The sequence below is a fragment of the Nelumbo nucifera genome, chromosome 1 (assembly GCF_055504915.1).
Source record: "Nelumbo nucifera cultivar China Antique chromosome 1, China Antique-T2T, whole genome shotgun sequence".
Taxonomy (NCBI): domain Eukaryota; kingdom Viridiplantae; phylum Streptophyta; class Magnoliopsida; order Proteales; family Nelumbonaceae; genus Nelumbo; species Nelumbo nucifera.
Window position 1 is genome coordinate 167917873 of NC_142649.1, and position 13719 is coordinate 167931591.

At 42.7% G+C, this 13719-nt stretch overlaps 1 protein-coding gene across 1 annotated transcript; it reads left to right on the top strand.

Moving 5' to 3' along the window:
- Positions 1-9892: 9892 nt before the first annotated feature.
- LOC104596603 (protein IQ-DOMAIN 19-like) lies at positions 9893-13455 on the top strand. Its single transcript, XM_010257858.3, has 4 exons — positions 9893-11177; positions 11395-11631; positions 11859-12548; positions 12776-13455. Exons 1-4 carry the CDS (start codon positions 10710-10712, stop codon positions 12794-12796), a joined length of 1416 nt encoding a protein of 471 aa, XP_010256160.1. The 5' UTR covers positions 9893-10709; the 3' UTR covers positions 12797-13455.
- Positions 13456-13719: the final 264 nt, after the last annotated feature.

Genomic DNA, 13719 nt, shown 5'->3' on the forward strand with positions numbered 1-13719 from the left:
AGCTCACTCCTCGGCATACTCCGTAGGTCGCTCGAGATTGACGTAAGCCACTAGTTTGACTTTCCCCTTGAGGGCGGCTACGTAGCATTTGCGAGATTTGAGCTGATCTCCTCGCGCAACCCGTACTTCATAGTCCGTAGGGAACTTCATTGCCAGGTAGTAGGTGGCTACTACTGCACATAGGGTGTGCGTAATGGGTCGACCTACTATGGCGTTATAGGGAGATGGGGTTGCAACTACTAGAAATGTGTGCTCGAACCTCGCTATGTTTGGCCACATGCCTACCTCCACAGGTACTGAAACTCGCCCTAGGGGTTTGACTTCCTCGCCGATGAAGCCTACCAAGGGGTATCCGTTGGCTTAAGGTCTTTTTCCTAGAAATGAAGCTTGTCGAAGTCGTCCTTGATTAGTATGTTGGCCGAGCTACCTGAGTCAACTATGACGCGCTTGACTTCGAAATCGTTGAGCCTCAGCTTTATCACTAGGGCGTCATCATGGGGATACTGGATCCCACGCGCATCATCCTCCGTGAAGTAGATCGGCTCTTCAATTCTAGGTCACTTTGGCGGGTTCCGCTCCTCACTTTCTAATTCGCGAACTGAAGTTCGACCTATTGCCGAAGTGCAGCCCGCGGTGATGGACCCGCCAGATATCATATTGATTACTCCGTGAATCGGTCTCTCCTCGGGCAGTTGTCATGGCGGCTGCTCGTTCTGTTTGTTACTGGACTCGGGAGCATTTCTTCTCTGGTCCCCCTGCCGGTCTGCTTGGTTTCTTTCTTCTCTTTGTATAAAATTTTTGAGATATCCGCGACGGATGAGCTCTTCGATCTCGTCGCGGAGGTTCCTACAATTCTCTATACTTTGTTTGTGGTCTTTATGAAAGTGACAGTAAACGTTCCTATTCCTTATGGCAGGATCTCCCCTCAACCTAGGAGGCCACTTGACAAAGGAGGCATCTTTGATAGCCATAAGGATTTCTCCTTGCTTAGCGTTGAGGGGTGTGTAGTTCGTCCGGTCTACAGGTGGGGTTCTGGATTGCTGACCAGACTTGCGAGATTGCGAAGGAGATTGACTCCCAGACTTGTTTCCTTCCTTGGTCGGGGACTTACTCTTTCTTCTCTTATTCCCGTCATTACCTGTGTTGTCACCTTCTCTTTTTTTGTTCTCTGTTGGATTATCAGTCATCTGATTCATCTCTTCCTCAGTTCCAATGAACTGGTCGGCGAGCTTGAGGAATTCTGTGATATCTCTCGGCTTGTTGGCTACCACATGCCATTTGAATTCCCTATGAGTTATACTCTTCTGTGCTGCCATGAGTCTCACCGCTGGGTCTAGGTCGAGGATCTGCAGGCATGTGTTGCTTAAGCGCTTAATGTAGCTTCTGATGGACTCCCCTTCTCTCTGAACTACATTAAGAAGACTCTCTTGGGACCTGATTCATCTCTTCCTCAGTTCCAATGAACTGGTCGGCGAGCTTGAGGAATTCTGTGGTATCTTTCGGCTTGTTGGCTACCACATGCCATTTGAATTCCCTGTGAGTTATACCTTTCTTTGTTGCCATGAGTCTCACCGCTGGGTCTAGGTTGGGGATCTACATGCATGTGTCGTTTAAGCGCTTAATGTAGTTTCTGATGGACTCTCATTCTCTTTGAGCTACATTAAGAAGACTCTCTCGGGACCTCGGACACTTCTTGTTGGTGATGAAGTGCGAGGTGAACAACTCCACGAATTGCGCCCAACTCTTGATTGTTCCTGGCGCGAGGTTCCGATACCATGTGCGAGCTACTCCTTTGAATGTGGTGGAGAAAGCTACACACATGCAGGACTCATTAGTCTCAGCTAGGTGCATGTAGGACTGGAAGGAGTCCACGTGATCGTTAGGATCAAAAGATCTATCGTACTTGTCGAGGGGAGGCATCTTGAAGTCCTTTGGCATCGGGATCGCCAAGAGCTCAGGAGACAAAGGGGATGACCCGGAGAGTAGAAGGGTGGTCTTTGTTACTACCAAGCTCACCTCTTCTTTACCTTTAATTTGTTTCTGCTAGTTTGGTCTCGCGAGCTGGCTGTTTTGAGCTGGAGTTCGGCGTGCCTTGCGATGCCTTCGTTGCTGCTTTTTCATCGGCTCGACATTGGTGCTGCTAACCTCTGTATGGTTTGGTACTGCTCCGCTGCGAGGTAGTTCTTGGTTCCTTGGGTTTTGATGCTGACTGTCGTGGATAGAAGGGCCTTGCCTTGAGTTCACGGCCAGCACCCCGAACCGGTTACCTACGAGCGATCCACCTTCCTGATGCGAACGCTGAGGAAGAATAACTCTATTGGGATGTGTGTCTCCGGATCTGTTTCCGATATTGTCTTGTGAAGTGGGCAGAGTGATCTGTCTGTCTCTCCTGCCGCGAGGTGAGACTTGGCTACCAAGAGGAAGTGGGACCTGGGAAGTCTCCTCGCCTCGGTTGGGAGATCGAGTGTTTTGAACACGAGGTCGGTTCTGTTGAGTTGCTGGGTACCAGGGTGGAACCGACTGTTGGCTTTGCGGCAGTGGAGGGAACTGCTGTTGGTAGTACTAGTAAAACACTTGTTGCTGGTGTTGTTGGAACTGCTGGACTTGCTGCATTTGGACCTGAATGGCCCGCACACAGTGTACCAGGTCATCGAACTAGGACTGCCCGACTCCGAGGGGAACCACAGATGGTTCAGTGAAGGTTGCGCCCACGACTGGAGGGAGTGGGGACTTGTGTAGTGCTTTGTGGCACGATTAGTGTTGGGATCCTAACTGCAGTGAGCGGTATGGTGAACTGACCAATGCACACTGTTGGAAACTGAGGTTGCCTCCCCAAGACGTTCATTTCAGTGTTCTGTCCGGCGTAACTAGAAGATGCCATTGATTTCAGATGAGCTGTTGATTATGGAGAAGGCTTTTTGCAGCGTTTCCCACAGACGACGCCAATTAATGTTGCGCGATCTGACTGCTCCCTGCTGGAGGATGATCTGGCTTCTAGTTGGACGACGAGCTAGGTAAATCTGCAAAATAAGACCAGAGAACCTAGGGTGGCTAGCCTGGCGAGGTTGCTCTGATGCTTAAGTTAGAAAGCTGTTTGCGAGCTGAAATAGTTTTGAGAATGTAGAGAGCTAGAGAGCTAGAGAGCAAAGAAATCACGCGTACCTCATGCCATCGGGGTTGGAGCCTTTATATAGTTGAGTATCCGTGGGGCACACGAAAGAGTTCTGGGATATCCGGGATGTGGAGATGGAGTTCGCTCCGCTTCTGAAGGAACAACATACATGTAAGACTTATCTCGTTCCTCCTCCGATTCCAGTGGAGTGAGGATAAGTGCTTGTCGTGATCTCGGAAAGGTCGGAGTCTGTTAACTTATCGTGATCTCGAGGGATTCGGGAGTTGTTGGAGAGACCTCTGGAGTTGGTTATGCGGGAGTTGGTTACGTGTCGATTCGAGCTGTTGGTTTCGAATTGGTACTTCGGCCTTTTAGTTCCGAACTGGCTTGAATACCGAGGTGAGACTTGCATCGAGGTGGCTCTGCTCCAAGGTGATCCTTAAGCCGTGGCCTTTGTGCCGAGGTGACTGAATATGCGAGCTCCATTATTGCGAATTGAACTTGTCAAACTGAGTTGTCATCTTGGTCAGGTCGTGTCCACGTATCCCCTTTTTACTAGGTCGGGCCAAATTACCCTTCATCAGTGGGGTCATGGTTGGTCAGTGCAACAATATTAATAGCATCTCCTCTTGTCCAAGAGGTCCAAGGTTCAGATCAATGCAACCCCGATACGAATACGATGGAACTATGGAAGCAGTACGCTGGTGCTTTGAATCTTCCGCATGTCTTAATAGGTCTGGGCCTCTGGGGTCGAAGCTGTCTACCCCTGGGGGTAGAAATGGGTCAAAACCCCAATATACCCATATTTTGTGTATCGGCCGGCCCATATGGGTTAATACGTTGCAAACATAATCAGCCTTGGCTCTTGACATTAACCCGCATTTAAAAACAAATACTGTCAGTGTTGTTTATTTAAATTAAATTAATTTAGAGACAAGTGATTATACAAATTGCTCAATAAAAGGTCCCGTACGAAATGGAAACTAGAGGTGGACCTTTATATAATGGACAAGAGTCTTGAGTTTGGGCCTGGTATATGGGCTTCACGAGGTAACTCAGCTAGGCCCAGGCAGCGAAAGCAGAATGCAGCGTCAACACTCTCACTTATATTGTGAATTGTGATTTATGAACATGAGGCATCGCAACAGCCAACAGACCCTGAATGGAATGCATGGTATTTGGTGTCTCATACTCCGTGTGCTAAAAAAGTAACAACTTTGGGAGAGGGATAAAAAGGGCATGAATCAAGGTTAAGGGACTAATTAGATAGACTCTTGCTTTGATCCATCAATCTCGTCAGCAATCACTCTTTGGTTGGCGTTAGATTTTTACAACACCTTACACCTCCTGTAGTACTGGCCACTGGCCAAAGTGAATGACGTATTCCTTTTGTCTTAAGCTACCATGGTCATGGTGTCTTTAGTGGCTTGGCTCTAAACCTAAAACTGAAGTTGAAGTTGGGTTCATCACTTTTTACTTGAATATTTTTTATCATCACAAGACAAGGAGACAAAATAATAAGACATTCAATTCTCCCACTTCATCCTCTACATAATAACTTCAGCAGACATTTCCAAACTGAAAGTTTTTTCATGGCAAAAACTAACTACCTCAGAAAAAAGAACGAGAACAATCACGAAACTATTTATAAAGCCGAGGTGGGGACACTGAACACGTGCCAATCACGAAACATCTCCTTTATCTGAACATGTGCCACCCACTCACTTCAAGATCATATATTCAAAATGGGCTTGATGGGCTGAGTTATATACACTTACACCCATTTGGGCTCTATGCAAATGGGTGAGTTGTAGCTCAACGCCTCAACCCACATCCAATTGCAAACCCCATTATAAGAGCATACCATCTAGGCGGCCTAGGGACGTCGATGTGTCGTACTCGGACCATGTATGCCAAGATTAGTATGTAATTCATTACAATTACTTGGATTCAAGTAACATCAAACGAATGTCTAAGTCCTAAGGTTGTGTTTGGGTTGATTAATATAAATGGGTGTTTTGGATTTACCGGTACAAGTATATTGCTGTTTAATTGTTGTTTCAACTATGCCTGTCATTGATGGCTAAGAAAATTACACGTCATTGATCAGTCCCAAACCTCCATTTTTTCAGCTGAAGTTACTCTCATATGTGATGTGTGTGTATGTGTTTTAAAGTGCAAATTCATTCATTCATTCATTCATCTCAGTTTAGAACATACATTAGAACTTAGAAGTAGCAATGCCATAAAGAAACTCAGGACATATGGAGTTATGGACCATGCAAGTACAATGTCTACAACAATGTATAGTAACAACTCTAGCAATTCGATGTGCCACTTTGTTGGCTGTTCTTCTGTACCAAGAAGAAAGAAAGAAAGGCGAAAGGCTAGACTTCTGCAATCGGCAATATCGGTGTTAATACATCACACATTTGTTTGTTTGGGTGCCGGATCAAATTGTCCAATCACCCGAGTCAATGATGGGTTAGAAAGGTCAACTACATGAACCCCTCTTTCTTTCAATTTCATATATGCATCATTAAATTATGCGCCTTTAAAGTTCAAATTTTTTTTTAATATTTCAACCCATGTCCATTTTAGCCTACCCCTAACTATTTTAAACCCTTTTACTTTTGAAATAGGTCCATTCTTCTTATTGTGAACCAACATTTTTGAACCGCCGTTGATTCGAATGATCGGACCGTTCGACCTGGAAACCGTTCAGGCAACTGTTTCTGTTTTACTCAAAATCTAGAATCTGATAAAAAACCATTGAAAAGAGTCAATAAACCGTTGACCCAGGTGGTTGAACCATTGATCCGTCGACCCATTCAATAGTTTTTAACTGTTTTTTTATTTTTATAATTATTTTTAATTTTGCTGTCAGAATTGGCCATCCATTCGAACCGGATGATTGGACCGTTGACCTAAAAACCGGTGGCCAGAATGGTTCCGTTTCCGGATCGTTTTTTAAAATGTTGTTGTGAACCATCAAACCAGAGCTAGAGAAAAGTCATCTCTTTGTCCCAAATCCTGATGATACCCTGATTCTTTCTCCTATCATTGTTAAGCTTACAATGAATATATCTTGCTTTAAGTTTCAATTATACTTTTTTTTGTTCCAAAAGCATCTCTCTGTAGATTTAATCCTCTTCTAATTTCATCACTGAATGATAATATGTAAGCAAACAACTTATATCATTAGACCTCCTGCATATACTTAACAGATCCATTTATGTTGATGAGGTGACGACGTGGATTTTCTTGTGAAAAAAAAAGGGGGTTGAGGTGGATTCAAATGCAATGAAATTAAAACAAATACGACAGGGTTTTAAATGATAGTGAAATATATATATATATATATATATATTATGGTTCAATCCGTTGACATCCTTTTCTGAATCTGGCAACCAAAGCAGTCCCTACCCCAATAAATCAAAATTCTTATCCCTTACTGAGGAGTGAGGACCCAGAAGCCGTAGTACATGAATGACTAATCAAAGCCAGTGTAAATGGCTTGGTACCTTACTCTGTTATCAGTTACAGCTCAGTCGTCCTTCTAATACCTTTTCTTGAGCAGTTGTTTTGTTGGGTAATTAATTTTTTACTGTGTCAACAGCTAGATCTAACCAAGGTTTTACTTCAATTGTGGTCATTTGGATATGACAAAGATAGAGAGATGATCAGCTGCATCCAACCTGTAATTTATGTAGATGTTTGTTTGTGGGTTGGCTTAAGCAATAAACTAATATGGAGATTCTAGACAAGAAAATAAAACAAGATTCAAGACTTCCTGTTGATTGAGATTGACTGTTTGAGGAGCATTTATAATTAAAGACAAATAGGACCATATGTTCATGTGCTTAGACCAACAATAGTCTATTAAGATTTTAGACTTGCACAATTTCATTAGGCTGTGTTTGGAAGCGATGCAAATATGTAGAGTGTAAAACAGTTCATATAAATTGTAAAACTGGGTTAGTTTTGCACTGATAAATTTATCTTCTTATCAAAAAGACTTTTAGTTGTAATGGATACAAACATGAATTCCAATAAAGTATATGCTTTTTTTAATCAAAAGCTTATTTGAATGCAAATTTACTTTTTTTTTATTAATGTACTTTTATATCTTATTATCAAAGTAAATATACATTGGTCTATCATTTGTCAATACATAAATGTAATGTTGTCAAGGGCAGAAGTGAACCAAAATGTAAATTTACCCTGAACCAAGATTTATACTCCATTTCTATAGTTTCCAAACGTAGCCTTACCCAACTCCCAGTTAGTGTGCCATTGCTTTATTCTATAGCTCATGTGCTAATGTTTTGTGGTGAATGAATAGAATATTGTTTCCATTTTTATTATTTTATAAGAGAATCTCAGATCATCCACTTGTTGTTTATTTCTAAATTCTAAAAGTTTACTTAGTTTATTGACACACAGCTTTATCCTATTCTTTCATTTCGTAATTTAAAGAATGTTGCGAGGGGATGCCGGAAAATGTCTTCACGATTCACATCCAGGGTGAAGACGACGGCCCACAATTCTGTTGATCTAAGCTGATGAATCTTCTACATCAAGATTTAATCAAATTGGTGACAATAACAATCCAATTTTTTCCACTTTTCTTCTATTATAAGAAATAAAGTTTTGTTTGATTGCCCCTAAAAGGTCTAAAAATGTAAGTATACAAGCCTATTACTGCAAATCTTCCAGGTGGGATCCACTCTCCCTCCCTCCTGCAATGATGACTTTTTTTTTTTTGTGTTTAAGCAATGGAGTTTATTCAAAGTCTACTGGATTCTTTTCTGCATTACATAAGACAAACCAAGACACCAGCCATTTGTTTTCAACCACAAAACAAATCCGGAAAAAATGGCTTTGTTTTGTTTTGCCAGATGGCAATGTAAAAGTTTCTGAGAATTACGGAGACAGCACTAATGGTTCATAGGATTGCAAACTCAAATAAATTGGGAAAACAAAGGTTTGGCATTAAAATTGGGAAAAAAACTGAAATAAATTGTTCGAGAAAAGAAAAAAAAAAAAAACTTGCAACAAAAAAAAATAATAAAAAATCCCCCATTTTTGTTTGGCCTAGATTACCTTGGGTCGAACCCGTGACCTCCTTGTCCACTGAAATAAATGTTCCAGATGAATAAAACGACTTAAATACTGGCGAAGACGAACCGATTTCAGAAGATGAGAAGAAGACAAAGTGGTGGAATTATTTTCACAATTAATATTTTTTGACACGTATCGAGTATCGATTGCTTTTTGTGCCCGAGAACCAGCTATCTTCTAAAACCGCCATTAATTCACCCTCCAACCAGAAGGCTCAACTCGACAAATTAAATACTCGCATACAAAACAGAAGAAGTTCTCATTTTTGTTTATTTAGGGTAAATGAAGCAAAGCGATAAACGAACGAGTTTTCTTCCCAAGGGATAAGTTGAATATGTGGTGCTGCGATGGACAAAGACACAATGCAATTAGATTGTGGTTAGGTTAGAGTTAGACTATCTCCACAGAGATGAGAGGCGTTCCCTTCTTATCAAAGCCAATGGAAGCAAATCAGAGCAGAACACTTTTTAGTTTAATATTTTTCAGAAAATACAAAGGCAAAAGGACAACAATGAACGATGAGCAATAAATCTCTCTTGATAAAGAAATAAGATTTGGTGAGTGGCATTGTGAACTGGTGGTGGTCAGGACGTGATAGTTGGTGTTGTTGGTTAATGGGTTCCACCCCATATTAACTCTACTAAATTAATTGCATCCATACATCTAGATTAGTTGGCAATCACATGGTTTGTTTATATGTACCCCCAGGCCGAGTTGAACTCATTGCTGGTGCCTGGACATTGGAGAAAGCTACTCAGCTCCGAGCTAAGCTGAGCTGAGCTAAAAGATGAATGCTTTATTTGTCAGTTAATTAATTTGGGGAATCCCCATTTCCCAGGGCTAAAGACAGTGTCTAATTATTTGCGTGCGGTATCAGTGTTTTCATTCTAACAGAATTGATGAATTGGTGGAAGGAATTCAATAACCCAATGCAAAGAATTGCATGTGCTGGAGAGGAGTACACATTCGTCGAACCCAACTCATCAATATGTATGTACTATGTGTAATGTTCAGCCAAAATAAGGAAAACGGAAAGGGAAATTTTTACTGGGTAAGTGGATGATTCTTGACTCAGACTCATCACCTGCTGTAAATAATTTGGCTTTTCTTTTTCTCTTTCCTTTCCTAAAGAAAAAAGCCTCCAGAGTTGGAAACCAGCAGGAAGGACGGTTGAGCTTTTGGCGTGTAAAATCTGCCTGATTGAAACATATCCAAATGGTGGGACCAACCGCACCGGTCTTCTTCGAAGGCTCCGTCTCTGGTAGTACCTCCTCGTCCTTATAATTTTGACATTTTGTGAAAGTTTTCTCCACCATTTGTTTTTATTAAGCATGACAAGCGCTAGGCCAGGACCCAGGACCCAGGACCCAGGACCCAGGAGGAGGCCAGCCAGAATAATATCCATCCACGTCCGGAGGGCTAAGGGCTGGGCCTACCCAGCAGCCCAGCGATTGAAGACGTGTTGATATTGAATGAACTTTGCATCATTGGCTAACCTGTCTCTACACCGACCGCTCAATACTCATCCACAGCTGCTGAACGCCTGAACGTGTAGTGTCTCTGTCTCAGGGGAATTTTTCAAGTTCTTAACTAGGGTGGGTGAAGTGACTTTCGTCGTCCTTAGAATAATGAACCAAGGTCCCTTGGGATATCATATGGGGACCTTGGTTCTCAAGTCTTAACTAAACTAAACCACCAAGTGTAGGATAGCCACGTGCGCACCCCTAGACTATTGTGGGGCTGGGCCCCACCCAGAAGGGAAGGCCAACTGGCCAAGGCCGGAAGTGGAGATCCAACCCAAGTTCCCAACTTCCAACTTCCAAATTCCAATCTTAAATTCTATTTTTTATTATTGCCCAATATCCATGAATGAGTCCGATCCGATCGAGTGACCCCCATTTGGACGGGCGTTTCTCTTCAGTCTTCACCCTGGCAGGAGTATTTTACACGGATTCAGCATGCTGCACCACCCTATTTCACATGATCTCTGACTCCCTTCCCATTTCCAACCCCCATTAGCCGACAGTGCCATGTCCAATTTACCAAACCTGTCCTTCATCTCTACATCTTTCCGAGGCTAAAATTGGTAGTTCACACAGCCCCCCCAGTGAGGCAGTAACGGCCTTAAGGGAATCTTTGCCACTTAAAACCTAAATACACAGAGTGGCAAGTGGCTTCATCCAAGGAGAAAAATTTTCATTTCCTTTTTTTTCCCTTCTTCTGCAGGAACAAAACAACTGATGAGACCAGATCACCAGCTGAGTCGATCACAAACAGGATGGGTAAGTCAAAACAGCGAAAGAAAGACTCTTTGTTGACAACATTATCACAACTTAAAACAGTAATCAAAGAGTGAGCAACCGAGTGAGTGAGTTGTAGAGAGAGAGAGTGTGTGTTTGTGTGTCAGATAGATCTATACTATATATCATCTGTTTATATCTGCTACAATGGCTTCCTAGAAGGGTTGACAGAGATGGGGAAGACAAGCAAATGGATCAGAAGCTTCTTAACGGGGAAGAAAGATAAGGAGAAGGAAAGAGAAAGAGAGAAAGAGAAGGAGAAGGCCAGTACCAAGAAGCCTTCATCACTTCCTACTGAGAATCCAACCACGCCAATTTCAATTCCTCCTAGTACACCAAAAGAGAAACGCAGATGGAGTTTCAGGAGACCAGCAGCCACAGCTGCAGCTCCCAAGGATTGGAATTCCACAGACTCGGCTGCTGCCGCCACGCCAGCGGTACAGGCCATTCTTGAATCTGAGAATGAGCAAAAGAAGCATGCCATGGCTGTGGCGGCCGCTACAGCTGCTGCTGCTGATGCAGCAGTCGCAGCTGCACAGGTTGCTGCTGCTGTGATCCGCCTCACAGCTGCTGCCACAAGGCCCAGTGCGGTTGAAGAGGCTGCCGCCATCAAGATTCAAGCTGTCTTCCGTTCCTACCTGGTATGAATTCATCTGAAATTCCAATTCCCCTTACTCCCCAAAGAAACATCATTTCCGTCTGTTTTGCTGATTGATGAGAACCCTCTCTCCTATTTACATGCTTTTTGTTCCTGAAAATATGAATACCGAATTCAGATTTGGTGAAAAGAACCTATATGAAGAAAAAATTAGTGACAAAAATATGAATTAACAGTTGACAACGATACATTGATTACAGGCAAGAAAAGCATTACGTGCATTGAAAGGATTGGTGAAGTTGCAGGCGTTGGTGAGGGCGCACTTGGTGAGGAAACAGGCCACTGCTACTCTCCGGTGCATGCAGGCATTGGTGACAGTTCAGGCCAGAGCTAGGGCCCAGAGGATCCGGATGGCTGAGGAAGCACAATCTACCCCTCAAAGACAATTCACTCCCAGAAAATCCTTACAGGACAACCGGTTCAGACAAGCATACAATGTGAATATCATTTCCTTCAGTATTTCAAATCTATAGCAAATTTAACTGCTCTGCATCCATGAATTTGTTAGATTAAAAAGCTAAGCCATATGCTCTCTCATGTATCGGAAATGGAAAATATTAGTTTGGTTTTCTTTGAAGAGAGGAAATGGTTACAGGCTTACAGCAGTTTCAAAGAAAAAAATTGGTGGGTCAATTTTGACATCTGCCTTTTTATGCATTTGTAGGAGATGGATAGAGGAATAGAGGAGAACATTAAGATTGTGGAGATGGATATTGGTGAATCGAGGGCAAGTTCAAAGAGCAGGAATGGCTATTCCAACCACCCGCAAATTGAACGGGCAGATCAAAGGTTTTCAATATATTATGCTGGAAACCGTGCAAACGCAAAGCAAGAACATCAACTCCAGATGTCACCGGCTCCATCAGCCTTGACCGATATGAGCCCAAGAGTCTGCAGTGGGCATTTTGAGGAGTATTCTTTCCTCACAACACAGAGCAGTCCCCAATGCTACTCGGCTGTGGCCAAACCAGACCCAACAATGGCCCCTTTTGCCTTTCCACGGTCAGAGTACGCAGATTCTGTGTCCAATGACTACCCATTCTTTCCACATTACATGGCCAATACGGAATCTTCCAAGGCAAAAGTCCGGTCGCAGAGTGCACCTAAACAACGACCTGATTCCTACGAGAGACAACCCAGCAGACGGAGAGCATCCATGGAAGGAAGGAATATCCCAAGGAGCATTCGTATGCAGCGTTCATCTTCCCATGTGGGGTCTACCATTCATGGATACCAATACCCATGGTCAATTAAGCTTGATAGGTCCACAGTATCTCTCAAGGAAAGCGAATGTGGTTCTACCAGTACAGTTCTCACAAATACCAACTACTGCAGATCTTTTGTTGGATATGAGGTGAGTACCAACTGCCCGTTCCTTCCAATATCACAGATCCCAAGAGCAAGATGATTACTTCCATTCCATTCCATGTTTATAATTTTGTAAAATGATCTCCAGATCCAGATAGCGGTTTTAGGTCGCCTTTTCCCAATTTAACTTCACCATTTATCATAAGATTCATAACCAGCTATTTTTACCACCAAAGTCTGATGGTGTGGTTTCATCGCCTTCCATGACTGCAGGTACAAGGGAATAGGTACTGAACGGACGGTTCATCCTTTTCCGCCATTAGAAACTGGAACTAATGCCGCCACTGAACCACATGGAAGAACCAAGAACATGACAACTGATCCCAGAATGAAAGAATATTATCCACCAATAGAGTTTAATTTATTTGGGGTAGGACCGTAGGAAGCTATAAGGCGCTTAAACTACTGATTATATTAGATATGATGATTCAGTGCCAAGGCAGCCCTTTGAATCGAACTCCCTTTTGTAACGTCCAACTTCTGCTTTTGGGTGTTTCCACTTCCACATGTTTTTAATTTATAGCTTAGTATTAGGAGTTTAACGAGAACGAACAATAAGGGAACTGAACTGCAACTCTGCTAGGACTACAGGTTTAAGCGCATTTCTAATTCATCCCAAATGTAATCTGTTGAAACTTGAAAGTAATGTAACGAGGGATTATCATTCTTTTTTGGGAATTAGAACCAGCTCAATTTCTGTACCACGGGGTCGAGCCATCCAGGAATTCTTCTATTTCTTCGACTGCAGAGTGCAGTCCACTTGCACCATTGTACTGCTTGATATTTTCATGTCAGAGTTCTGTAAATGCCATCTCATCATCCTTCGAGCTTGATGACAGCAGTGGAACTATTTTATAGGCCTCATGATTTTGATCTATGGGTCTCCTGTTCAATGAGGTGAATCTCTCTACTCTGGTTATATTTTCTCGCTTTACTGGTATGAAGAAAAGAGTCAAGGGCCGAATGAAACTCTACCTTCGATAATATAACACCTGATTTCTTTTATAAAAGGTGGTAATTTCATTCTGTTTCATATAAATGAAGCAAAGAAATGCTGCAGAGGGAGAGGTTACCCTTATGTGAATAGTGAAACTATCGGGAAAAGATCTCAGCGCAAGAATATTGTTCTTGACTTCTTGTTGGGTTAGGTAAAAATA

Excerpts from the sequence above, each read along its gene's own strand:
- LOC104596603 (XM_010257858.3), top strand. The coding sequence starts at position 10,710 with ATGGGGAAGACAAGCAAATGGATCAGAAGCTTCTTAACGGGGAAGAAA. Across the intron at positions 11,178-11,394 it reads CTGTCTTCCGTTCCTACCTG|GCAAGAAAAGCATTACGTGC; the intron begins GTATGAATTCAT and ends CATTGATTACAG. Across the intron at positions 11,632-11,858 it reads GGTTCAGACAAGCATACAAT|GAGATGGATAGAGGAATAGA; the intron begins GTGAATATCATT and ends ATGCATTTGTAG.